General features: G+C 54.9%; 1 protein-coding gene across 1 annotated transcript in view; it reads right to left on the minus strand.

The window, feature by feature from the left end:
• RCSD1 (RCSD domain containing 1) overlaps positions 1-25,139 on the minus strand; it is a 45,338-nt gene that overhangs the window by 2,718 nt on the left and 17,481 nt on the right. The window contains exons 2-6 of the mRNA XM_087828228.1: positions 10,686-10,787; positions 9,580-9,669; positions 7,026-7,097; positions 5,954-6,157; positions 3,288-3,938 (exon numbers count right to left, since the gene is read on the minus strand). Of these exons, the coding sequence (XP_087684354.1) occupies positions 3,288-3,938; positions 5,954-6,157; positions 7,026-7,097; positions 9,580-9,669; positions 10,686-10,787 (1,119 nt within the window). The remainder of the gene's footprint in view (positions 1-3,287; positions 3,939-5,953; positions 6,158-7,025; positions 7,098-9,579; positions 9,670-10,685; positions 10,788-25,139) is intronic.

Raw genomic sequence — 25,139 nt, forward strand, 5'->3', positions numbered from 1 at the left:
AGGACCCAGAGCTGCCCAGAGCATCTCGGCTGGTGGTGCGGGTGAGGCTTCTGGGGAAGGGCTGGCAGGGGCGGGTGGGATGACCAAATGGTAGGTGGCAAGTCCTGGAGCCCTCATGGGGGACGGGTAAAGGCTGGGGACACCGGCAAAGGCCAGCATGCCGAGGAGCGTGAACTCAATTTTCCAATGGACATAGGAGTGTGGGCAAGGAGAGCAGACAACTGAGATGGCGTTTCTAGGTGAATTGGGTGCTAGTGTGCCAGTCGGTCTGAAGCCCAGGAGCTCTGATCTCGGAGGAGCGAGCTGTGATCGTGGAGATGAGGAAGGATGGGTCGCACGGGGCCCGGCCGTGAGATCTGGAGAGACCCAAAGGCCCTCAGGGGGAAACTTAGTAAGACCTGCGGATGATTACTAAGGGGGAGGGGGTGACAGAAGAAGGAAAGTCAGTACCCCAAGGGCAGAAACGGGAAGGCCAGCCAAGGGATTTCGGCTTCAGCTGAATGTGGGGGGCAGCCTGTGGATGAGTAGATGAGCTTGGTTTCGGGACTGCAGGGCCTTGGGTGCTGAGTCTGGTGTGTGGTCGGCCCCTCGGGAGCCAGGCTGGCGCTGAGCAGTCGGAAGTCACCAGCAGGTACAGGTTCACAGTCCTTCACAAAGCGCCGTGGCTGACAGCAGGCAGTGGGAGCCGAGGACACAGCCAAGGTCGGCACGTGGTGACTCTTTCAGGAGCCGGGGGCTGGGGGTGGGGCAGCTTCACCAGACAGAGGCCAAGGGCAGGAGGGAGTTCCAGGGCAGGTGGCAGAGGTGAGGGTGACAAGAACCGAGACGCCATTAGTCTTTGGTGGCTGAGAGGGCATCGGTGAGCTTCAAGGTCATTGATAAGAGCAAGGCCACCAGGGGAAACGGGAGGGGACAGAGAGCACGCGTGTGTGGTGGGGCAGAGTGGAGGGACTTCTCTTCGGGGTCAGAGAGACCCGGCGAGTCTGTAGGCAGACAGGGGCGAGCTAGTGCGGAGCTAGACTCAGAGAACCCCCAAACTGGAAGCTCTCAGTCTAACCCTCACTTAAAACGCACAGGCCCACCACAGACGGCCTGCGAAAATGCTCAGAAGGTGGCAGCGGAGGAGCGAGGCACAGGACAGTGGGGACCTCTTGTCAGGGAGAAGGGGCCCCTCCTCGGACTCGTGGGAGGCGAGGTGTTGAGGGGATGGGAAAGGTGGCTGGTCACGGAGGAGCCCGGGGCAGGGGCCCAGGGCCCAGTGAAGGGCAGTGTGGAGGCCGGGGTGGGAAGGAAACGCAGGGCAGTGTGGGCCCAAAAGAGGTGACAAGGGACAAAGGCCAAGATCTGAGACTGGGGACCCTTCCAGTTCACCAGGAGGGAGGCAATCGCTCCTTACAAAGGCAGGGGGCCGCGGGAGGAGGGGTGTCTCGCCATGACTGAGAGAAGTTTCCAACCAAATGCTCAGATGGGGGAGAATGGCTTTTCCACGCCACCGAACCGGTCGCAGGCAGTCCATCCTTGCTGTCCTTCCACACATCCGATGCCTTTGCCTGCTCTTCAAACCTCCCACTGCTCCGTTCTCTGTATGTCACACACGAAGTCCTCCCGGACGAAACAAACCCTGCGGCACACGGAGATGTTTTGTGACGCAGCTGTTCTGGTGGCGAGAGCTGGTGTCCATCCTGTCCTCTGAGCTCCGTGACCTTGGACGCTCCTGTTTCTCCTGCGGCCTCAGTCTCTTCCTCTCTAAAACCGGGGGCTTGAGCGAAGGACATCAGCGTTCTGTGACTCAGTGACCATAGGACAGGGGGAGCGTGGCGAGGAAGATGGAGCCACTCCACCCACCTGCTTCCTGCGTGGGAGACGAGGGCTCCCGAGGGTGCTGTGCCCCTCGTCCCCTCACCAGGGCTGCATCAGGCCAGGAACGTGGGGGTGTACGGCCTGGAAGGTTTCCAGAGAGCCTGCCAACAGCGCCTCCTCCACCTGAGACCTTCCTGAAGCTTTTCAGCTAAGGTGACGCCAGGGCCACAAGATGCTGCCAGTGAGATGGGAACATCTCCCGGTGAGACAAGGCGCCTCCCGGCCAGAAACAAGACGTGGGGCCACTGGCAGGCGGCGACGTGGCCTCAGTGCTTCAGTCTCAGAAAGGAGTAAGGACCTGGAGCATGTCTGCCTTCTGGACACTTGGTGGGCTCTCCCGGTGATGGGACCAGATTGCTCACTTAGATGGATGGTGTCCACAAGCCAGGGAGCGCCAGCAGTGCTGACACCGCCCGAAGTTAGGGGACAGGCTTGCGGCAGGTGCCCCTTCGAGCATCCAGAGGGACCAACCCTGCCACAGCCTTGATTTTGGAACTGTGTTAATTTGTTATGGAAGCCCCAGGAAACTGACGCAGGAGTGAGTACGTTTAGCAATGAGTGGATGATCTAAACACACGCGTGCACACACGCGCACACGCACACACATGCACACGCACACACGCGCACACACACGCCCCTGGTTGCTGTACCGAGAATGGACTACCCAGGCAGCGAAAATGGAAGCAGAAAGCCAGATGAGAGGCTAATATGTGGGAAGCTGATGACGCGAGTGAGTGAACAAGGGAGGGGAAGCCCGGGGGTGACTGAGCTGATGAGGCCGTCAGGGCCTGCGGTGTGGAGCGGGCCCGGGGCTTTTCCGAGGAACTTGCAGCTCCCCCGGGCTGGCTCAGGTGGCGGCAGGTGAGTCCAGGTAGGGGTGTGTGGAGGGCCCAGGCAGGCGGCAGGACCGAGCTACCACCTCCCAGCGCCACTAGGCGCCCAGTGCCTGGGCGTGAGCGCAGGTAACACAGCCGCCTTTCTAAAGGCCCAGCTCAAATGCCACCTTTGCCCCGAAGCCTCCCCGGCTTCCTCCTGCCTCCTCACACACGCTGTTTCTGCCTTCTCGTGTTTCCAGCATCCTCAGGAGGACCCCCGCCCACTGCCCTGTTCTGTGTTTTTTCAGGAGCCCGCGGAGCTGCTGGTCTCACAGCCTGGCTGGGGGAAGAAGCGAGGCCCTCCCCTCCTGCCCCCCCCCGCACCCCCTCAGAAGTTTGCCTGAACTCCGAGTCAGCGAGAAGCCTGGGGGAGCTCAGACATGCTTCCCTTTTCTGTCCTTTGTCCCCCACCATCAGCGACAGCCTGTCTCAACCCTGCACCTTTGTTGCTGACACTGAGCTGGTCTGTGGCGGGACTGTAAGGAGCAGGGCAGGGGACAGGCTCTCCTGGACCTGGACCTGCCCTCGGGGTTACCCAGCAGAGCCACCTACCTCTGTCTCGGGGACCTCGCTGCTGGTCCTGGGGTGGCAGCCTGGCTCCAGGACGGTCTCCTCCTCTTGCTTTCCCTCGGCTCTCCCCTCGTCCTGGGCGAGGCTCCTCTCTGCTCCTCCTGGGGGACTTTGGGGGGCCTCCTGCCCCACAGCCCCCTCCTCCAGCGGCTTCGAGTCTTGGCTCTGCTGTGCGGGCTCCCCTTCACCTCCGGCTCCCTCCTCGTGCGCGGGCTCTTCCCTCTGCTCTGCGGCCGGCCTTTCCCCGCCAGGGCTCCCGCACCGGCCCTCTGCCTCTGTGCTGGGGGCTGGGGGCGGCGGGGGGGCCTCCTCCTGAGCATCCCCCGCAGGCTTCTCGGGCAGTTGGGGGGTGTCCTCCTGCTTCTCCGTCTTGCTGGGCGTCTCCCTCAGAGGGGGCTTCTCGTGGGCCCCCGGGGCCTCCCCCGCTTCCCTTCCGGCAGCCCCCTCGCCGGGCGGAGGGGAGCCCGGGGCCTTGCTCCTGGGCAGGAACACCTCGTCCCCGGCTTCGTCCCGGGCACCGTTCTCCTGGGATGACCCCTCCGCCCTGAAATCTCCCAGCTCCCCGCAGTCCGACTGCGACCTCCGGAACCGCCGCGAGGGGGGGCGCCTTTTTATGGAGCCCCTCGTCCGCACCTGGAAGAAGGTGTGAAGGAAAATTACCCCAAACTGTCAAAAGGCCAAGAGGGAAACTGCAGGTCCTGTCAGTGTCGCCCTCCCACCGAGCAGCGCCGACCTGCTGGAGGCCAGCGGCACTGGCTGTGACTGTCGGCCACAGCCAGGACTGTGAGGTCCCAGGCGGCCTGCAGATCTGTCCCGTGAAGGCGCGTGCTCCCGTCCAGTAAAAATGTGATTTTGTTGCCCTGTAAACAGTCTCCGGTTTGGTGTCTAACAGCCATTTTGTTCTATCCTGTGTTTATTAAATTGTCTCTAAAGTTCTGCGAATGTTCTTTGAATGAGCTTCACCATCTTGCAGGTTTCCTTATAAATTGACAAATTGAATAAAATTGATCTCTATTTTGTATAAGAGGCATGTTTTAACATTTTGAAAATTGTACTTTAACAAAGGTGAACCCAACAGAGAGGAGGGTTGAGGCCTGCTGGTGGCCTGGCCCTGGCACAGGGACCTCAGGGGGACAGAACTGGACAGCTGGTGACGAGCTTCCTCCCTTCCCCCAGCTTGACCTTTCCTGTCCCCACAAAGCTGAGAGATCCTGGGAGAGCTGAGCAGCCAAGGCTCCTTTCCCTGCTGGGCGCCAGGCCCACCGGTACCAGGAGCCGTGTCTCAGGAGTGCCCAGCAGAGCGGGCTGAAGGCCCTCGCCTCCTTGGGAAGCGTGTGGGTCTGAGTCAGGGCTCACCGTCCCCTCCCAACTTCATCAGAAGCTCGGTGGAAACATTTATCTCAGGTACGGACTTCACTCAGGGGTGTGCCCTTTAAATATGTCAATTAAACCTTATTTTCATAAACTTTATTTTCCCACTGGCTCAGATTTTGGTAGTGGTCAATCCTAATTCTATCTCAGAGGTTTGGAATGGATACTCGTGGTTTAGAAGGCTTCCCAGGCCCCTTCCCGAGACCACAGGAAGGCCAGCCCTGCAGGGGATCAGGGCCCCGGCCCTCATGGCCGTCAGGGTTCAGGAATAATCTTTCCCATTCCCTTGCTGCCTTCAGAATGCTGAAGCCTTGCTATTATGACCAGGCGCCCCCACCTCCCTCCCTGCCTCTGCTCCCTATCAACACCTTGTGAGAGGCAGGTTGTCCCCTGGGCCCCTCTGCCTGTGACCCGGGCTGCAGGGTCTCCTCTCGATCCCCAGCTAGTAGGCTCAAGCCTGCCCATCACCTCTGCACACCTGTTTGCTTCCTTGCCCCCTCCTCCTGTTTCTACATTTTTGACCTTTCTTTCCCAGATGGATTTTCTGGAATGGCCCAGAAGGTGCCACTTCCTCCATCACAGTTCCAGTCACACCCATTGCCAGTCCCTGGCACTAGCCTCTGTCTGGCTCTGCACCCATTTGCTGGGCGCCTGCTTGGGTTGTATCTCTGATCCTTACCAGAGATAAAATAAGGCCAGGGAGGGCCGGGGGTCTGATGAGAGGTGCACACGGAATATCGGGCAGCGTCTGCGGAAACCAGCCCAGTCTCACAGCTTTTTGCAAAGGGACCAGACTGGATACTCTTTAACGGGCAGGAATTCCTACTGCAGTGGCAATGCTTTGGGCCCATGCTGGGGCCCTTAGGGTAGTCACCCCAGGCCAGAAGTCCTAGTAACCCTGCCCACCATCCTGCGTGAATCACTGACCAGGTCTTTAGCTTTGGTTCTGAGCTTTGACATAACTCCATGCAGGTGGGCTCAGCCCTGAGTGCCCACTCCTCCATCCACCAAGGACAGTGCTCTCCGCCCCCCACGCCTGCCTTCCTGGTGACAGCTATGGGGGAGGAGAGGAGATGGGCAGAGAGGGAGAGGCTGATCTTAGCTCAGGGGTCTCCTGCAAAGAAGAGGAGACATTTCCTTCCTGTTAATAACCAGTTCTCACTACAGCTCCGACGTGTCCTGTTCTTTCCAGGACAACCACACGGTAGAGCCGATTCAGGAATGTCCGGTGCCCACATTTCCACAGACGGACCACAGGCTCTGAACCCAGACATTACCTTGTTGTAACAGGGCAGGTGGCTGCCCTCTGGAGGCTGGTCGAAGCTGATGGGCACCACCTCTGGCTCGCTGGCCCGAGGCCGCACGCCGGGGCTGGTGGGAGTGGAAGGTGGGCTGTGAAATGGTGACACCGCGGCCTTGAGTCCAGGGCTCTTGGGGGAGGCCCCAGGCAGCAGGGCGGCTGGATGGAAGGCTAAATTGGCCTGTTGAGAGGAGAGGAGACATTTCAAATGGGGCTGGAGAAAGGTGACTTTCTGCCCTAGCTCGTTGGCTACCTGGCCTTGGCACGTCTCCAGGATTCTAGAGCTGTGGTTGTCACCTGGGGCAATTTTGTGTCCAGGAGACAAGTGGCAATGTCTGGAGACATTTTTTGTTGTCACAACTTTCGGGAAAGTGCTACTGGCATCTCAGGAGGGACTGGGGATGCTGCTAAACATCTTTCAATGTACAAGGCAGCCCCGTGCAAGAAAATGATCCAGCCCAAACAAGGCCAAGGTCAAGAAACCCTGGTCTAGAGCAGGAGGAGTTGGGTAGTTACAATGTCGGCCTCTGGTATTTACTCCCCTACATGTCTTTTATTATATCATGTGTGAAAATCTCATCTCCCAAGACTGTGAGCTCCAGTGCCATGACTTGTGCTTCATCTACACCCCAGGAAAGCCAGCTCTGCTCTGGGCACACGGGTGATCGATCGGTAGAGGGTCAGGCAACACATTTGGCTGCCCAGGGCCATGTCGAGCAGCTGAATTTGTCCTATGTTCAGCCCACATGGTTGGTGGCTGCATTCAGGCCTTGGGGGAGAGGAGCTGGTTATTCCTGGAGTGCTTCCTGCAGGACAATGTCCTTTTTCCGTGATGCTTGAGGCATTCCACTATCCATCAGCCACTGCCAGGTGTTAAATACATGAGTTCATGCTTGGCAGGGTCCTTATTTTGGCCTTTTGTCTCCAGGTAGAGTGGTCACTAGCTGGTTGTCAGAGGTCAGCTCTCCAGGTGACACAAAGACACGCAGATGTTGGATAAGAGGTGGGGCTGGGGAAGAGGTAACGATGGGCAAGCCTGCTGCGCTTACCTGAAGCTTCTCGATCAGAGGTGAGCTCTTCACCTTGACCTTAGGAGGGTGGCTCGTGTTGGGCAGTGATTTCTGTAGAGCAAATGGACCAGAACAACTGAATGAGTGGGGTGGAGGGGGCAGGGTTCTGCTGGAGCGCAGAAGCCACGGGTGGAAGAGGAGGGGGAGGAGTTGGTTCCATGACTTAGCTTTGGGGGCCCATCTACCTCCCCAGGGCCTGGGTGAGGCGGGCTTCCCCTCCCCCATCTCTCCCCTAGCTAGACCATTGACTCCATGGATCAGAGCAGGCAGGACAGATGCCCGAAATGCAGGAAGATGACTTCATGGTCGTTATGAGGGAACAGACTGTGTCTGAGAGGGGACTTCTCTATACCTCATGACCTTCACCAACATGAGCCAACACTCGGAGGGAATTTCAAAGAGAAAGGGCAGAATGACCCCATTCCATTGGTCACAAACCAAACAAGAAACCACAAACCAGGAGTGAAACCTGACAGGTATTTTGGAAATTCCCCCCTTGAACTGATGGTATTTGGGAAAGTCCCACCATAAAATATCATTTTCCAAAGCACTGAATGTTTATTTAGATGAGGCAGACATTTACGGAGGACCCCCTGCGTTCCAGGCCTTGCGCTGGTTGCATACAGGTGTGCTGTTTGTTGCAGATATTTTTGCGATGAATGTATATAGAAATCTTATCTGTCTTTGATTTTATATTATCTGAGAAGATTGACTCCTTTCTGTTTTGTGCAAATCCCTGCAACTGAGTCTGGTTCCACAGACGTGTCTATCCTTAGATGTAGGAATGATGGCGATGGTGATGAAGAAAAAAGAAAGGAGACACTTCATGTTGTTGGACAGAGGCCGAGGCAGCCACGAGACCCAGGGTCTAGCCCTTGCCTCTCGCCCCAAGCACTGATTTACCTGAGTCATAGGAACAGGAGTATCCCCCACCCACCCCCGTAGAAGGCTCTGAGATCTGTACTGAACGAGATGGCTGTGCTTCAGTGGAGGAAGGAGACGACTGGCTCAACTGAGTTCCTGTGACCTTTTCAAGGCCCAGCATTCAGGAGACGGGCTGCAAAGGGACAGTCACTGGCTGGGACCCAGGAGGCCCAGGCGCCTCTAATTCCAATTCCACAGGAGCCAGTGGCTGCCCCGGCCCTCAGCCTCCTCAGCCAAGACCTGGGCAGTGGGGAGAATCAATGATTCTAAGGACGACCCCCTCCAGCTCCAAGGCCCTCCTGACCCTGTGAGCTCACACTGGTTGGACATGTCCCCAGAGCAGTCTCTCAAGGAACTTGTGTCCATGGTGAGTACAAAGAGCTTCCAGCCCAAACTGCTTTGTCCTTAATCCTTGTGGTTTAAGGTGAAATTTCACACGAGCCGGTGTTTCTGAAGATGCTGTTTTAGAAACAGCAGCTGTGATTTTGCTGACAAAGCTCCCCTTATGTAGCACTGTAAACCTTTCTCTTCCACAACTGACCACTACCTTCTGAAAGGAGCGGAAATTTAATAAACCTGCCCCCTTCACCATAGCACGGGCCTGGGAACCCAGCTCAGGATCTACAAAATCCTCACTGATTTGAACTGCAGAGCAAATTCTGCAGAGCCGCCAAGGCAGTTCCCACGAACGGCAGCAGGTGGCAGCGTTTCCTTTACCACTGAACATGCGGCTGGGGCAGTGGGTGGGGTGGGTGGAGAAAGGCCAGCCCTTCGTCCTCCACAGGGATGTATCTACGTCCACACAGGACTTTCCAATAACATCTAGGAGTTCGGGATCTGAATTTCCATACGGGAGTGTTTTCAGCCGTCTCTGGGCAGACAAGGAGGGGTCTGTGGCCACAGTCTTTGGCTGTGTCTTCCAGAGACGGGTAACTCCTGGCCCCTGTCTTCCGGGGCTGATCCCACTGTCTCAGGCCTGTGCAGGCAAAGGGCGAGGGCAGGGGGAGACCCTTTCCAGCACTGTGCAGTAGGGACCGAGGAGGCCTGACTAGGGCCGTGCCTTCCAGGGCCTGGGCCTCCATTGCTGGCCGTTACCTATGACACTAGAGCCTTCCCTGTGTTGGTAAGTTGACTATCTCTACCTGAGAGCAGCGAGCTCTTGTGTGCTCTGGGCTGCTTCCAATGATCCAGAACTGTAGCCAGTCTTGAATCTCACGTTACAACTCTGCCCGAGATTATGCGCAGCCCTCCCTCGGGTGCTTCTCCACATGGAAGATCATGTAGGTAGACCTGGCAGGGAAGTGTAACTTCCTCGGCCCCTGGATCAGGTGGGTGGTAAAAGCACCCTAAACATCCCTAATCATCTCAGTTTTCTTTGCTGAAATTCAGAGGCTTGAAAAACAGCGCCCCTGCCCCTGACCAATCACAACCGAGGCCCAGTAAGGGGGCGTGGAAGGAGACTCATGGTCAGAGTCAAGGATGCAGGAAGATTCACCCCTGAATGTAAACTGGGGAACGGCCCGCACAAGAGTCTAGGTTAAGCGCGTCAATTTCATGCCCCTTCTAAAAGGAGAAAGAGAACTCATACCCAGGCCTCTGCAGCACTTACCTCCTCTCCGTTCTGGCCCAGCTCTACCTTGGGGGGGAACAGGGGGAGGGAACAGGGCGGTTTCCTTCTGGCTGGTTTACTGGCTGGTATCTGGAGGGAGGGAGAGTGATAGACAGACAGACACAGAGAGAGAGAGTCAGGCAACGGGGAGGAAGAGGAAGGAAGTGGAAGTGGTTTTAGGGGTGTTTAGGGATGTCCAGAGGAGGAAAGGATGGAGGGGGTGGTGTGTCCTTGAGGCTGGCCCGTAACTGTGTAAGTGAACTCCGTGTCCCCCGCTCCCGTCTCCCGGTCCATCCTCGCTGTGGCACCCTCTTCTACTGCAGCCACTAGCCCGAGACATACCAAAACGACACCCACACCCAGCTTCCAGGCACCGCCAGCACCTCCGACCAATACCATCTTCCTTACCCTTCATGACAATCCATAATGTCTAGAAATTATGGACGGCTTTTTCAGACGGGAAAACAAAAGCGCAAAATAACGCACCTAAAGCTGCGTGCGGAGCATGCTCGCGTTGGCCCAAGGGGCCCTGATAACCCCCCTCCTCGGCTGCCCTGCCTCCCTTCCAGTGAGCAGGTCACTGGGTGCTCGAGAGGGTCTAGCTTGACTCTCTCCAACCTTACGACGCCTATTCCACGTCGTCCTGTCCAGCAGGATCCTTCTAGAATCCATCAGTCACTGGATCCCTTTCCTTCTGGGCCCCTGGTTTCCTATCGGGACGTGTCCCCCGCCTTCCTTGTTGGGATCCTAGGCTCAGACAGGAGGCGGTGTGGGGACGTCTTTGTTCTGAGCCAGCCCAGGCCTGGCACAGCTGGGCAAGACTAAGTAACAGGCGATGATGGAGGTGGCCCCGATCCAGACCCCCTCCTCTGGGGGGCAGGCTGGTGGGCTCCGGCCCTGGTCTCCCTCCTCCTAGAGCGGAAGCCTGGCTCTGCTGGGAGAGATCCTGCCCCGGCCCAGCAGTGGCCACGACATTCCTCGCATTCAGGGGACCCCTCTGTGGCTTCTCTTCCTAATTTGGTAATTACCACGCTTCCTCCTCCCTCTCCTCTGGGCCCTTCCTCCAGCCCCCTCCCAGAACAGGGCTGCTAGGCCGCCTGACTCACCTCCTTCGCGGCTGCAGCCTGCTCCCTAAACCGCCCGGCCAGCTGGGCCACCGAGGGGGGCGCCGAGTTGTCCACATTGGCGTTGGTCTCTGCGGGTCTTTCCTGGCAAACCAAGGGGAAGTGGCAGTTAGCAGGAGATGGGCCCTCAGCTCAGCTCAGTGTCCACACTGGGGCCATGCCAGGCAGTTGTTCTGTGGCCACAGCAGAGGTGCAGTGACAATGAGGTCTCTGAACTGCATTTAGCAAGTGGCTCTTACATGTAAAGATTTTTAAAAACCACTCAGTCCACCACACTTAGTGAATATTTAAGATGTGCTGGGCCCTGGGGGTCTGGAGGAAATAGAACTGGGCCCTGTCCTGGATGGGTGTCCAGGGGTCTGGGAGACAGACGAGCCCCAGACCCCTCATTCTGTTGTATCGGTGACAGTGTTGGTCAGAGGGGTCTGTGGAAAGGGGTGCTGGTGACATGCACCTGAGAGAGGGGCCTCAGTGTGCAAAATGGGTGGCCAGTGCCCGTCACTGAGCTTCTCACATGTATATGGCCTCCCCCTCCCCACTTCACCAGGTGCCGCGGGTGGTGAGGGCATGCTCAGTAACTATTTGTCACATTAATAAACACCTAACACACTCACGGGTAGCCTGGTGGGGGGGACCTATGGCTGGGCTCGACCACAGTTGTTCCGTGTGCTAATAGCTCAGTGATCTTGGGCAAACGCCTTCCTTTCTGTACCGTGACAAAGACAGGTAGCACGGCCCCTGTAAGGCTGTTCTGTGGGTGAAACGCTTTCCTATAGAGAGGGCAGGACAGGCCTTTAGAGGGTTGCCACGACTTCAGGCGGCGGGTCCTTCCATGGGCCCTGTGGGGTAGGTGGGGGTCCGCATGCCCTCCACAGTGTCCTCGCTGGGAGACACACCCCTCCACCCTCTTCCTTTTTGCTGAAGGAAGTAGGGTTCTCCAAGCCAGCCCATGCCCTGCTCTGCCTCCAGGGCAGCTCATCGGTTATAGACCGTCCCCCCAAGGGGCCTGCAGGCTCCCTGAAGAGGCCAAGATGCACCCTGGAGGACTCTGCTCACTCCCATGGGCCGTTTGTGTCTGAGACGCACGGGTGAGTCAGCGAGCGCTGGAAATGGCCACCCCATGTCTGTGATGTTACACGCAGCCCACATAACCACCTGGTTTTAATAATGGTTTTTAAATGTCTGGTCCCAGAGACATTAAGCTTTTGTTTTTGTGACCGTAATGATGGCATTTATTACAGACAACACGCTCCCTCTCTAGGCAAGCTGCTGCCCAGACTAGGAGGGTTTGGTCCAGCTCTGTCTTTCCTGGGGCTCATGGCCTACAAAGATAGGGCACGCACCCCTTCAGCAGCAAGCCTGCCTTCCTGTGTACCACACACACACACGCACAAAAGCACACATGTATGCACACACTGGCATACACACAGACACATACATACAGGTACATACATGCATACACAGGTGCACACAGACACGCACATCGACACAGGCACAAACACGTGCATACATGGACACATACACACATGCACATAGGCACACACATGCACACACATGCATGGACACACATACACACAGGCACACACTTGTATGCAAATGCACACACATGCATGTGCACACATGCACACAGATACATATATACACTTCCTAGGCCCTCCTTTTTGTGCTAAAAACATCTCCACACTTTCTGATTTGGGTGCCCCTCCAAAGTAAATGTCACAAGTGCAAAGTAAATGTCAAATGGTGCTGCCCCCTTGGAGCAGGGGAGGGGCAGGTGCCACCCCCCACTAACCTCTAGTGGTGGCTTTAAGTACACAGGACAGAGCTCTGTGAAGAAGGCTTGTTTAGAGATGGGGAGAAACTGCTGGGGCCATGGGCCTTCAGACCTGTGAACAGACTGTTTCCTGCTCTAGTTCAAGTGCACCCCTGTCCCAGCCTGAACACCAAAAGTTGATTTCACATAAAGACATTAAAGGATTCACCTCCAGTCAACACGCCAGAGTTCCCATAACACTGGTGAAGGCCCCAGGGTTAGTGCCCGGTGGACAGAGCTCACGGAGGCACTGGCTGAGATACTCGCCTGGTTGGGAGCGCTCAGAGGCAAACATCTTGCCCTCTGGAACAAGGGAGGCTGGAAGGAAGGTGTGACTAACTGAGCTGCTCCTGGCTCAGCCGCTGCTCCGATCAGTCTGTCCATCTGTCTGACTTCCTGCCCACATCTCAGATCAGTCTCTCTGTCTGCAGCTATTTATTGCTCGGGTCCCGCTGACCACGCACTTCACCTCGGCTCCACAGGCGCCGTGGCTGGCAGTGCAGGAAGATGAATTCCAGATAAAAATAGAGCTGCACAGGAATCAAAGGCTTCCGGGACTTCCCTGTCCCTAATGGGGCCGGGTGAGGGGCTTGGAGTGAGGGGACGGAGGGGCTTTGGGAGGCATTTAGGGCTTGAGGAAGGAAAGATTAGAACTCGCCTGAGTTTGCTTTCCTAGAGCCCAGAGAGTGGGTTTTCTTTAGAATATCTATGGACTCCAGAGCTGGCCGAAGGTGGACAAGTCCACTCTCCAGACGCTTCTTGGTCATCATGTGGAGAACTGGTTGCTGACTTTGCATAGCTGGGCTCACTGCAGCCCAGAGAGGTCAAGTGACTTAGGCAGAGTCACACAGGAAAGCCAAATGGAATAATCTGGGAAATACTTGACTCCAACCCCTGATTATCCAGCAATGAATGGATATCAGTTCAGTAGTGGAATTTCTGAGGGTGCTTTGCAAACTGTAAAGTGCTATACAAATAGTGAAACTATTAGCCACTAAATTGCCCATGCACAGAGGGAGAAGCATGGCCTTGGGGATGGGCAGGGCCAGGGCTCAGCCTATGTGAAATTCTGCCTGAATTTCTGCCTTGTAGTTTTGGCAGGTATGACTTCTAAACTCCCCAGGGTTCCAGGGCCACCACCTCTGCCCCAGGCTGGTGAGTGGGGCTTCAGGAGCTTGCTCAGTCCCGAGGCTGGTTTGCTAAGGCCCTGCTGTCACTTGTGCCTTGCCCTAGACTTTCCTGGGACACCTCAGCCTCCCTGGGACTAAGAGTTCTTTCTCTGTTCCTAAGAGATCCATAAAGTATTTCACGCAAAGCCAGGGTGTAGGAAGCCCTCATCGAAGGCGCTGTCTTCCCAGCCTGCAGTGTTGGGGGCTGAGCACCTTCTCTCAGTCACTGGCTCCCTCACTCGCCCCTCTGACCACGCCTGGCGGCAGGCCCTCCCTGCCGGCATCCACCTCTGCTTCTGGACCATGACCTCAGCGTGTCCATTCTTCTTGGGCCAGTCCCACGTCTCAAGTCGGTTTTCTGGATCCTGTCCCTCCGTGTGCTGCTTTAGTAGACACACGTCTTCACAGACGGCAGGCCTCAGTCCATCTTCCTGGGCCCAGGTCTTGCTTACCTAGCCCTCCCCGACGCCCTTCCTGCCCGGCTCGGCCCGCTGGCTGGGAGACCACACCGGGGTGCCTGTGACTCTGCGAGGCCAGAAGTCATCGCCTCTGGTGTGTGCTTTCCTCTGTACAGGACTTTCTTCTGAGGACCGAGGAGCCCCGGGCCATGTCGCGTGAGCACATTTGGATGCTGCCGCCACCCGCGAAGCGGAGGGTTGGTGCGCAGCCCCAGCCTGGCGCCCTGCTTCCCTGCTCGGCCCGTCTCTCCACCCTCCTCCTCGCTCCGAGGTCTGTGCATCTCACAGCCTCTGGGCTCTGCTTCAGGGAAGCCATAAAGGAGGAGGGGGGCTCCTTATCTACAGCTGCGGGGAGAAAGTGAGGGGCCCTGCCTGGGGCAGAGGGACCCCCTGCTCTTGGCTAAAAGGGCAGTTCTCTCAGCAGAAACGGGCCAGACAACTGCGAGCCTCGGGAGACAAGGCGTGCTTCTCTGCTCTCCTAGGACCGGGGTGGCTCTCAGGACAACCCGACACGGCACTCACCCTTTCCAATCTGAGCACGCCCAGACCACCACTCCCGAGGACCAGCAGACAGCCCTTTTGGGCCCTACAATGATTCCAGGGTCTTCTTTACTCTCTCACCTTGTCCTGAGTCTCCGTTTATCCCTCGCCATCCAGGAGGACGGAACGCACAGACTGGGAGGCAGGTGGCCCTGGGACCTGTGCACACGCCCAGAGCCGTTGCTCCATGGGGTCCTGTCCCTCAAGCACTGGATATCCCTTCGGTCACTCCCACAGTGCCCCTTCGAGAAGAGGAAGCACCTGACTTACTCAGTAACTTGCTATTCAAGCCGGTAAGTGCAGGCCCTGCTTCACCTGGATTCCAAAGCTCCAGCTCCTTCCCCACCAACGCACAGCACCAACCCTAGACTTTGCGGGAAGAGAGGCCTTCCTCACCTCCCGCCAACGAACCTCTACTCTTCTAGGCCCCGGGGTGCAGCAGCGAACAAGACAGAGGTCTTGCTATTCCAGCAAGAGCAGCGAACAGTAAACATGTGCACAGGTAAGTAAGTAGCTCATAAAAATAATAAAATTAGGCACTTTATACCTAGGGGGTGCGGGAAGACATCTCACAGGGGCGTCATATGAGTTGGATCCAAGCTGGGGAGAGATGGGAGGAAACTTCTGAGCAAATGGAAGTGTGGCAGGGACATGCTGGATACAAGGCCGCCACTCCTGGGGTGAAGTGGCAAGAAGGAGAGAGACTGCATTGGCCAGCGTGGTTCAGTGGTTAGAGTATCAGCTCATGCACTGAAGGGCTGCGGGTTTGATTCCCGGTCAAGGGCATATGCCTGAGTTGCAGGTTTGATCCCAGGCGCCAGTCAGGGTGAGTGCAAGAGGCAACCAATCCATGTGTCTCTCTCATCTCTCCTCTCTTTCTCCCCCCTCTTCTACTCTCTCTAAAAATTAATTAAAAAATATCTTTGGGTGAAGATTAACCAAAAAAAAAGGGAAGGAGAGAGACCTCTGGTGACAGGGCAGCCAAAAGGGTTTTTTTTTTTTTTTCTTTTAACCATATCTTTATTGATTTCAGAGAGAGGAGGGGAGAGGGGGAGAGAGAGTTGAAACATCACTGATGAGAGTCATTGATCGGCTGCCTCCTGCACGCCCCCGACTGGGTATTGAGCCCGCAACCCGGGCATGTGCCCTGACCCGGAATCGAACCACGACCTCCTGGATCCTAGGTCGGTGCTCAACCGCTGAGTCATGACCAACCGGGCCCAAAAGGGTTTTGAAATCAGAACTCTCCATCTTTGATCTACTATTGTTAGCTCTGTAGTGTCATCATGACCACTCCCTGCCATCCTCAGACCTTCAGTGTTGTACTACATGCGGCAGCCTCTTATTCGCAGGTGCTTTTTAAAGGTGTAGAGAGGATCTTAAGTGTCTGCACCCACATCTGCTGGGGTGAAGGAATAGCTTTGAGACACACAGTGTGTATTGGTTCACCCGCTCCATAGACGCCCATGAACTGTTACCTGCTCATGCCCGCGATTCACAGGTAAGCAGACTCGCGAGTGTCAGGTGGAAAGGATCACAGGAGAAAGGGGAGCGAGGGTTAGCTGGGCCCTAGGCGACAGCCATGAGCACGTAAGTCCCTCTGAGAATCAGTAGCTGTCTTGAGGATGGCCTTGTACTTGGCAATGGAGCCAATATTCTGTTGATCTCAGGGGTCTCTGAGACTAGACAGGATGGTGGCCTGAACTGGGGCAGGGTCGTGAGGATGGAGATCATTAACAGGACTTAATTTAGGAGAAAGGATTGGCCAGAACTGGTGACTGGTCGGATAGATCCAAGGAGAAGTCAAGATGCTCCCCAGATTTCTGGCTGCTGGGGGTCAGGGGTGCCATTTACAGAGACGGAAGCCTAGGAAGAGCCGGGCTGAGGGGGAAGAGGGGACAGATGGCATGGAGGGAAAAGTGCTGAGAACGGGCGAGTGGACAGAGCAGAGGGCCCAGGACAGGCCCTGAAGCGCCTGCTTGGGACCGAAACGCAGTGAACCTGGGCTGAGGCTTGCCTCCGGTGGCAAGGTGAGGGCCGAGCCTGCGCACAGGCAGGCAGCTGGGCGAGGCTGCCCGGGCACTGGGGGCACCTCGCCCTGCTTTTCTATCTCCGTCCCCCCTCCCACCCGGGATGTGCAGAGGCGGAGGAGTGGAACAACCAGCCCGGTCAGCCTGGCAGCCTCTGAACAGCTCAGCTTTTTCCCCTTTTCGTTTTAGGGCGAAGGGGAGAGTGTGTGAAGAGCCTCTGTGTGCCTAGGGGGTGAGGGAGACAGGCTCCTCTGAGGCCAGCAGGTAAATCTACCCTCCGTCACTCTTCAGGGTAAGTTCAGGGCTCCCAGTCATGTGCTCCTCCCACGTAGGTCAGTCCCATAAGAAACCTGGTGTCACTGAGAGCCCCTGGGAGCCTGAGGGGTGGGCTGGGCCCCAGGAAGCCACTACGCCAGGGCTGCGGAGTCCTGGAGGCTGTGGGAACTTGGAGGCTCCACAGGAATCCCCATTGCTAGGGGTCATTTCTGCTTCCTGAGTGGGAGTGGCTGTGTGTATCCTGAGGTCTGGGACATTTGTCCTTCAGGCCGCAGCAGAAAGCTGAGGCGTAACTTCTAAGATTAGAACACAAGTTGCCCAAGGACCCGGCCTGCCTCCCAGTCAGCTGCAGGCTCTCCTGTTACAATGGCTCCCCTCGCAGCCCTCCCCTCCCTAGGACCCACGCTCAGATGGATGGTCTACTAAAGCTGTGTTCCTAACCACAGCTTCATGCTGCCTCCAGAAGTCAAAGCGCTTGAAAGATCATATTTGGGGTTTAAAAAGCACCCATCAAATTTAGTAACTGTAAGACCAACAAACCAAGAACAAACAGGCAAAGGATTTGAACAGACACTTCACCAAAGAAGATAGTAGGAATGGCTCATAAGCACACTAGTCATTAGCTAAACACAAATTAAGATTGCAAAGAGATACCACTACCCACCCACAAGAATGGCAACAATGAAATAAACTGACAATACCAAGTGTTGGCGGGCCTGTAGGCAACTGGAATGCTCACACATTGTTGGTGGGAACACTACATGGAACAGCCACTTGGAAAAATATTTTGGCAGCTTCTCATCAGGTTAAACACTCACCAACCACATGACCCAGCAATCCCACTCTTGGGTATTTGCCCAAGAGATGAAAACATATGTCTCCATAAAGACTTGTATGCTAATATTTAGAGCAGCTTTGTTAAGAGTCCAGATCCAGAAACAACCGAAACATCTGTCAGCTGGTGAGTGAATGTGCACACTGTGTTATATACCAGGTCATAGAATACTACTCAGCAACAAAGGAATGAACTAGTGATATGCACCCACAATAGGTTTCGAAAGGCATCATGCCAAGTGAAAAAGTCAGACACGAGGCTCCCGGTCTGATTCCATTTATACAACATTCTTCAAAAGGCAGAGCCATTATGACAGAAAGCAGGCCACTGGTTCCTGGGACCAGGGCGGGGGCAGGGAATTGACCGCAGAGGGTCTAGGGGAACCGTTGAGGTGATGGGAACATCGTATATTTTGATGAAACCAGTACCCTGTGGTAGTGGTTACTTGACTGTGTACAGTTGTCAACACCCCTTAAATCGTACACTCGTTAAGGTGAATTTTATTGTACGTAAATCTTCTCATAAATGTAATACAAATTTTTTAAATTTTAAAAAAGTGCTCATCATGGTATTTTTTTAAAGATTGAAGTGCACTCCACACGTGAGAGGTCTCCTTTCATTTGCCTTGGGGGTAAGGCACCCGGCTTAGTCCCTGGAAGCTGGCCCCATGGGCCCCACAGCGTAGGCAGGAAGGCACCGTGGTCCCAGAAGGTTGGCAGATGTTAGGATCGGGCCACACCCAGCCATTCCTGCCCAACCGGGGCAGCCAGCTGCCAGCGCTCATGAAGTGAGAACCGTGAGGACGGCACAGAATTCAGAGCTTGACAGACCAGGTTTGAATCCCATGCTCCAGTGTGTGGGCTGTGGGATCTCGGGCAGTTGCTTACCTGCTCAGAATCCCACCTGCCAGATATGCCACTGGCACCCTCCACGGGGGCACGGTGGTGCTCAGAGACAGTGTTCGATGAGACAGGTTGGGTCCAAATCCAAACCCTGCCTCTTCCTAGATGTGTGATCTTAGGCAAGACACTCAGCTTCACTGCGCCTCAGTTTTCCCACTTGTAAAATAAAGCACTTATCTCCTGCGATTGTCACAGAGACCAAATGAGATGATGTACAGGACGAGCTTGCCCTCCCGTTTTAGCTATTGTTGTGGTCACCTATGCCTGACTGCCACCAGGAGTACCCGTCGGAATGGGGGCTCCCTTGCACCTTGTAGGGATGCCAGGTGGTCCTGAAGAATTAATAGCAAGGGGGTCACAGGGGGTGCTGCTGCCAGGCCTTTCCATCCCATCCTGCAGAGCAAGTCAGACACGTGTGGGCTGGCATTGCATCTCGGAGTGGAAGGAATTTACAAAGGAAAACATCTGCATCATACAGAAAAGCAGGCTGGCCAGTGGGGTGTGACTCTGGGCTCCAGTATGAGTCGCCTAACTCCTAGCGGGGCCGCTCCTGCGCTGGCATCATTTTTATTTCTCAGGCTGTTGGGTGGGGAAACAGGCACAGGACCAGCCATCAGAGGGAGACCACTTTTGGCTTCTGTAGATGGGGAAGGGCCTTGCCTTTCCCCCAGGGCTCTGTACTATGAAGGGACCATAAAAGGACAGCCCCGTGACCAGTCTGAGGGTTGTGCTTGCCCCTGCCCCCCAAGCCTGACCAGACTTGTTTGTCAAGTGGGGGCAGGGGCCCTCCGGGGCCACAGTGGGCAAGTGGCTTGAGTAGCTTTCCAGGGAACATGCACAGGTCAGGCAGTGGGCCTAAGGGGTTAAGTCCGGAGGCGAACGTGCTCTCTCCTGTGGTCAGGAGAGAAGATCCAGATGAGTTATCTCAAGAGCTGAGCAGCCCGGGGGCGGGGAGGCCACTGACCCAGCCGGGTGTGTGTGTTGGGGGGAGGCCGTGTGAACTCCCCGCCCCCTCAGCCCTTCAAGTTCGGGGCTCGCAGAGATGCCTCCCAAGGCTCCTTCCGGCTGGCTCACTCTATTTTTTCACTTAAATGTCCTAGTGAAGAAAACTGGGAACACTTAGGTTATCTTGCTCGTGTGGATGAAAACAGAAGTGGATGACTAAGTTCAGGCAGAATTGGGGAAGTTCTGCCGGGAAGCTCAGGAACCCCAAGGAAATGCAGCCCTATACCCCAACATCTTCACACACATAGCTCTTCAAGGCACAGAGCGCCCCCCAAGAAGATTCACAGAGTGGAATGGGGACCATTCTCAAACCCAAGCATTCATCCCAATGAACATTCGTTCCAAAGGGGCCACCTGGGCCAGCCATGCTTTGGAAGCAGTTTCAGGACAGGAGACGGCACAGCTCGCAGAGCCGAGGAGAAGTGGGAGGGAAAACCGGTGACAAAGGAAACATAGTCAATAGCATTGTGCTAAGTTTGCATCAGCAACGGGTGCTTACTAGACTTAGTGGGGTGATCACATTGTCAAAACGTTATTTATACACCTGAAACTATAATAGAATATTGTATACCACAACTATACTTAAAGAGGAAAAAGAATCATGGCCACGCTGGATGGAGGGGTTCAAGGCCGAAAGAAGTGTAACTGTAAAGGGAAAAGTAAACTGGGGGGGCTGGGCTGCCCCCCGCCCCCCTCAGCGCTGCTGCCCAGCTCGGGGAAGGAGAAAATACTCTCACAAAGAAGGAATGACTGCAGTTTTCTTTCATTCACATCCTGGGCACGTTACTTTTTGCTGTCTGGGACAGGAGGGCACAGGAGGGTCACGAAGGCACAGGCTCAGCACCTGGGCAGCCAGCCTGAGAGGGACATGGCCCTGGAGCAGGAAGGGCCTCCGGGAACCCGCGCCTCTGAGACTACAATGGGCCTTGAGGGACAGTCGGGGCTCTTCACTAACCCAGGATGAGGACTCTGGGGCCCTGTGGGAGGGAGGGGCGCCCAGGCTCTGAGCAGAAGTTACTCCCAGGAAACCAAAGAAAGGTCCTCCCAGTAGTGAGCCCAGAAATATCCTGGCCCCTGCCCAAGAAACATCGATACAAGGTCCAAGACGCAAATAGCCCGGCCTCCGCTCGCTGCCCTCCAAGTAGCATCTGTGCTCCAGGAGAACCTCCCTGGCCCGGCCAGCCTGCGCTCAGGCTTGTCCAGCAGATGGCTCACAGGTGACTTGGTTTGCGTATGGACAGTGGAGCCCAGCCCAGCCCAGGCCCTGTTCTCTCCCCTCGCTTCGGGGCACAACCCCTGGGGAGCCTGGCATGGTGGCGGCTAGGCCACTCCCACAGAGAGGATCTGGGATTGCAGAGGGCCGTCTGTAACCCCACAGAAAGTGGAGAGTAGGAATGGTTCTCACTCCCTTCCCCCCGGGAATGAGGGCCCTGCTGGCTGCCTGCCATCGGCCTGCCATCCAAACACAGTGCGCGGGGTGGGGGGCAGGGACTCAGAGTCCTAACTAGTCTAGTCCCAGAACCTTGTCCTCTGGACTTCATTTCCTCCTCTGTAAAATGGGGATGATCCTGCTACACAGGGTCATTATCAGAGCTACATGATGTGCCGGGGATGTGCCTTATCAGCCAGTTCTCTCTTGTTCTCTCTCTATCACGCTCCCGCCCCTTCCTACTTTCCACTGATTTTACTTACTATGGCAACAACTGGCTCATGTTGGGGTTACAACCTCTTTGGTAGTCAAGACTCTAAGCTAAGCAGGAATCTCTGTAGGTCTATAAGTTGCAGGCATCTTAAAGCCAAGTAAGATCTGCAAAGATCCAATTCCTACAGAAGTCTCAGCTAAACATCTAGCGACAGTCAGAGGTGTTCTTGAAAGATAAAACCAACCAACAACTTTGGGGGCTGGGGGACAGTTACAGGGAAATTAGACAGGGTCCCTGCTCTGTCGAAGCTGAGGGTCCTTTGGTTCACTTCACAGCAGAGGGAGGGCCACTTCAAGTGGGAGTTGAGAATTCAGTGGCACAAGAGTCGTGCCGTGTGGGGCATGATTAATGCCCAAGGATCAGTATCGGCTGCCTTGTGGCTGGTCTGAGGACCCAGGAAAGAGGAGCCAGGGGTAGGATGGGTGTGAGACTGGCTCAGAGGGAGGTTGTGGACAGTGTTCGGGAGACAGAAAGTCTGTTTCATCTCCCCACTCTGCTCCTCAGGTGACCGTGGGTGGGTAACTGAATGTCTGTACCTTCAGGGGCCTCGTCTGTAAAGTGAGGACAACATTCATATCACAGGCTTGTGTGGGCTCAGGTGAGAGGGTGCCAAGTGTAGCACATAGTAAATGCTCAATAAATGCAGATGATTATTAAACAGGAAGCCCAGGCATTTGGATTTATCCTCAAGGCGTTTAGAGGAAAACATTTGTCCTGAGTTCTGTCCATGCAGAGGCACCGAGGCAGTCCCCCAGTGATGCGGACATCCTTTCTGGGAGAGGGAAGGGTGAGTGACCCAGCTCAGACGGCAGGAAAGGACCCTGTGACCCTGGGAGGCCCTGGAGCCAGGGCATGGAGAGTTCAGGGACATGCCACATCTATCCTGCCAGAAAGGACAGGAAAGAGAAGAAAGCTGGGAAAATGGGAGGAAAACTTCCATTTAAGGAGCAAACAGAGGAGGGGACTCTGGGGGAGGGAAGGAAGACGGAGGCTAAGAGCTGGAGATGGAAAAATTCCAGGCTGGCATCAGCTCCAGGATCAGGCTGAGGGAGCGCACGTGGTCTACCGGGAGCCTGTGAGAGCAGGTCCCAGCATGCTTTGCTGAATTCCCACGCCTGGCTCATGACGTTTTGAAGGCCAACTGAGATTAGCCAAAGCATAGATGTCACAGCAGAGTACAGGATAAAAGAGTATTAAAATGAAATGTTTCCCTTTTAACTAAGAGAGAAATCCCAGAAGATTACACACACACACACACACACACACACACACACCCTCTAACTAGAAAAAAATGTAAAACTTTTTAATGGAGAAAATACTATAAATGGAAGAAAGCAAAAACAACAGATCTGAAAAATTATTTGTCACACAAATAAAAAGGAGATAATATCTGCTGCATAAAGCACTCTCACAAAAAGAGAGGAACAATGTATAACAAAGGATATAAATAAGCAATTCATAGAAAAGCAAATACAAAAAACCAGTAAGCATAAAAAGATGCTCAAACTCACTAAGTTGTCAGGGTAATGCAAATTAAATTAACACTAAGATTTTTTCTTTCTTCTTATGACACAGGCAGGGAGAGAGGGGGTAGGAGGAGAGAGAAACAGCCCTTGCTGTTTGGGAAATGGGAAAAAGTGAACATCATATATTGCCAGAGGAAATGTGAATTGTTACAGCCTCTTGGTCTGGCGACATTTATTAAGCTAGATGACACAAACCTTTCAACTCAGTCCACGCTCCTGTGAGCCTACTTCACAGACAGACAGCCCCAGCATACGAGGACGTGAAGGTTGATGGAGCTGTGTATAACAGCAAAACCCCAGAACCACAGTGAGCACCCCTAAAAGGGAGAGGTTTTATGGTCCATCCACATAATGGGCTATTTAAAAAAAATAAAAAATCTATTGATTTCAGAGAGAGGAAAGGAGAGGGAGAGAGAGATAGAAACATTAATGATGAGAGAGCCATTGATCGGCTGCCTCCTGCATGCCCCCAACTGGGGATCGAGTCCGCAACCCGGGCATGTGTCCTGACAAGGAATCGAACCCTGATCACCTGGATCCTAGGTCGACGCTCAACCTCTGAGCCACGCCCAGTCGGGCTGGGCTATTATACTATTATGAAACCATTAAAAAGAATGAACTAGATCACTCCAAATTTCCACGAAAAACTGTCAAGTCAGAATAATAAGATGCAGAGAAGTGTGTCTAATATGACCCCAATGTTATAAAGCAATGAACGACTAACCAGCTCCCCTGTATCTGCATGAACCTGTATATCTGCATGAACGTGTGTATGACGTATATATAATCATGTGTATAGACCTAGAATATGACGTATGCTACAGAAAGCTATCTCTGAAGGGTGGTCCGGGGAGGGAAGCTGATCTGGGGAGGCAAACGCAAGGAGTTTTACATGCCTGTGAAGACCCAGCATGCCTGCTTCCGTCTCAGTTGTGTGAAATTGTGCACGTGTGTTTAAGTGAGTAAATTAGAACTGATTTGCAGGGCTGGGCTGACCGTGACATGTTTTCAAGGGAAAAAAGAAAGTTGCCAAGATATATAACATGAAAAACATCAAATAAAGAAAAAAATTTTAAATACTGAAATGAGAGTTTCAAGCTCTAACTCCTCGAATCCTGCACTCTGCTCAAGGAAACAATTCGGAGCCAAAACGCGCCCTTCCACTTCAGCACATACACTTAGAAACAGCAAATCACGGGACAGAGGAAAGAGAGAGATGGGTGGTTTCCAGGGGCCCCACCCTTGCCCTTCTATAGGTCTTGGACAACTCAGCATCGTGGTCACACATCCCTGGAGGTGAGCGGACTGTGTCCCCAGAAGCCGCGTATTCGTTACTTTGGGGAAGGAAAAAGAGGACAGGACGCGACGCTGAGTGCTTACTATGTGTGAGGCCGCCCCAGGAGCAGCCCGGTCCTCCCAGGGCCCTAGGGAGGAGGTGTCATTATGCAACTAGTCCTGTTTTACAAGGAAGCTCGGTGGCTTTCCCTCAGTCACGCGCTGGTGTCGTGGAGGTGGGTTCAGAACTCGGCCAGTGTCCTTACAGGACACAGCCATCCTCCCTTCAGTGAAATCCCTTCCAGCTCCAGGTGCCAGTGGTGCCATTTCGGAGCAAAAGCGCCATCTGAGAGTGCAGCCTGACACCTGGGAGCAGCGACCGCTTTCGGGGCCTAGACGGGAAACGGAGAGTTTCCTGATGTGCCAGACTGTGATCGGGGGAACCTCGCGCCCGGTGTCCAGGCCACTCTGCTTCGTCCTTTAGGGTGGGCTTTGCAAAAGGCCTTCCGAGGCCAGGCAGGCAATGCCAAGGAGTGGGTGGGGTGGGAGGAACCCTGGCCCGCCCCAGTGAGGGCTGCCGCCACTCAGCTCCAGCTGCCTGCCTGGGTCATGTGGGGTAACTTTCAAAGGGTCCCTCAAGGCCCAGCGTCACCGAATTATCTGATTTTTCAAGAGAAAATTATCATCTAAATTGTTAAGTATAATCTATTGATTTTGTTTTGAACACCAGCACAGTTTGTGTGTGTGTGTGTGTGTGTGTGTGTGTGTGTTTAAAGGCAAACCTCAGTGCCCGGAGAAAAAGCCTGCCTGAGGCATTTGGTCCAGGAGGCCAGCAGTGGGCTACGTGAAATTTATGCAAAAAATGTGTTTATCATGTTCTACCAGTTTTCCTGGGTAATCCCAG

This window comes from Miniopterus natalensis, chromosome 19 (genome assembly GCF_054644295.1).
Source record: "Miniopterus natalensis isolate mMinNat1 chromosome 19, mMinNat1.hap1, whole genome shotgun sequence".
Classification (NCBI taxonomy): Eukaryota; Metazoa; Chordata; class Mammalia; order Chiroptera; family Miniopteridae; genus Miniopterus; species Miniopterus natalensis.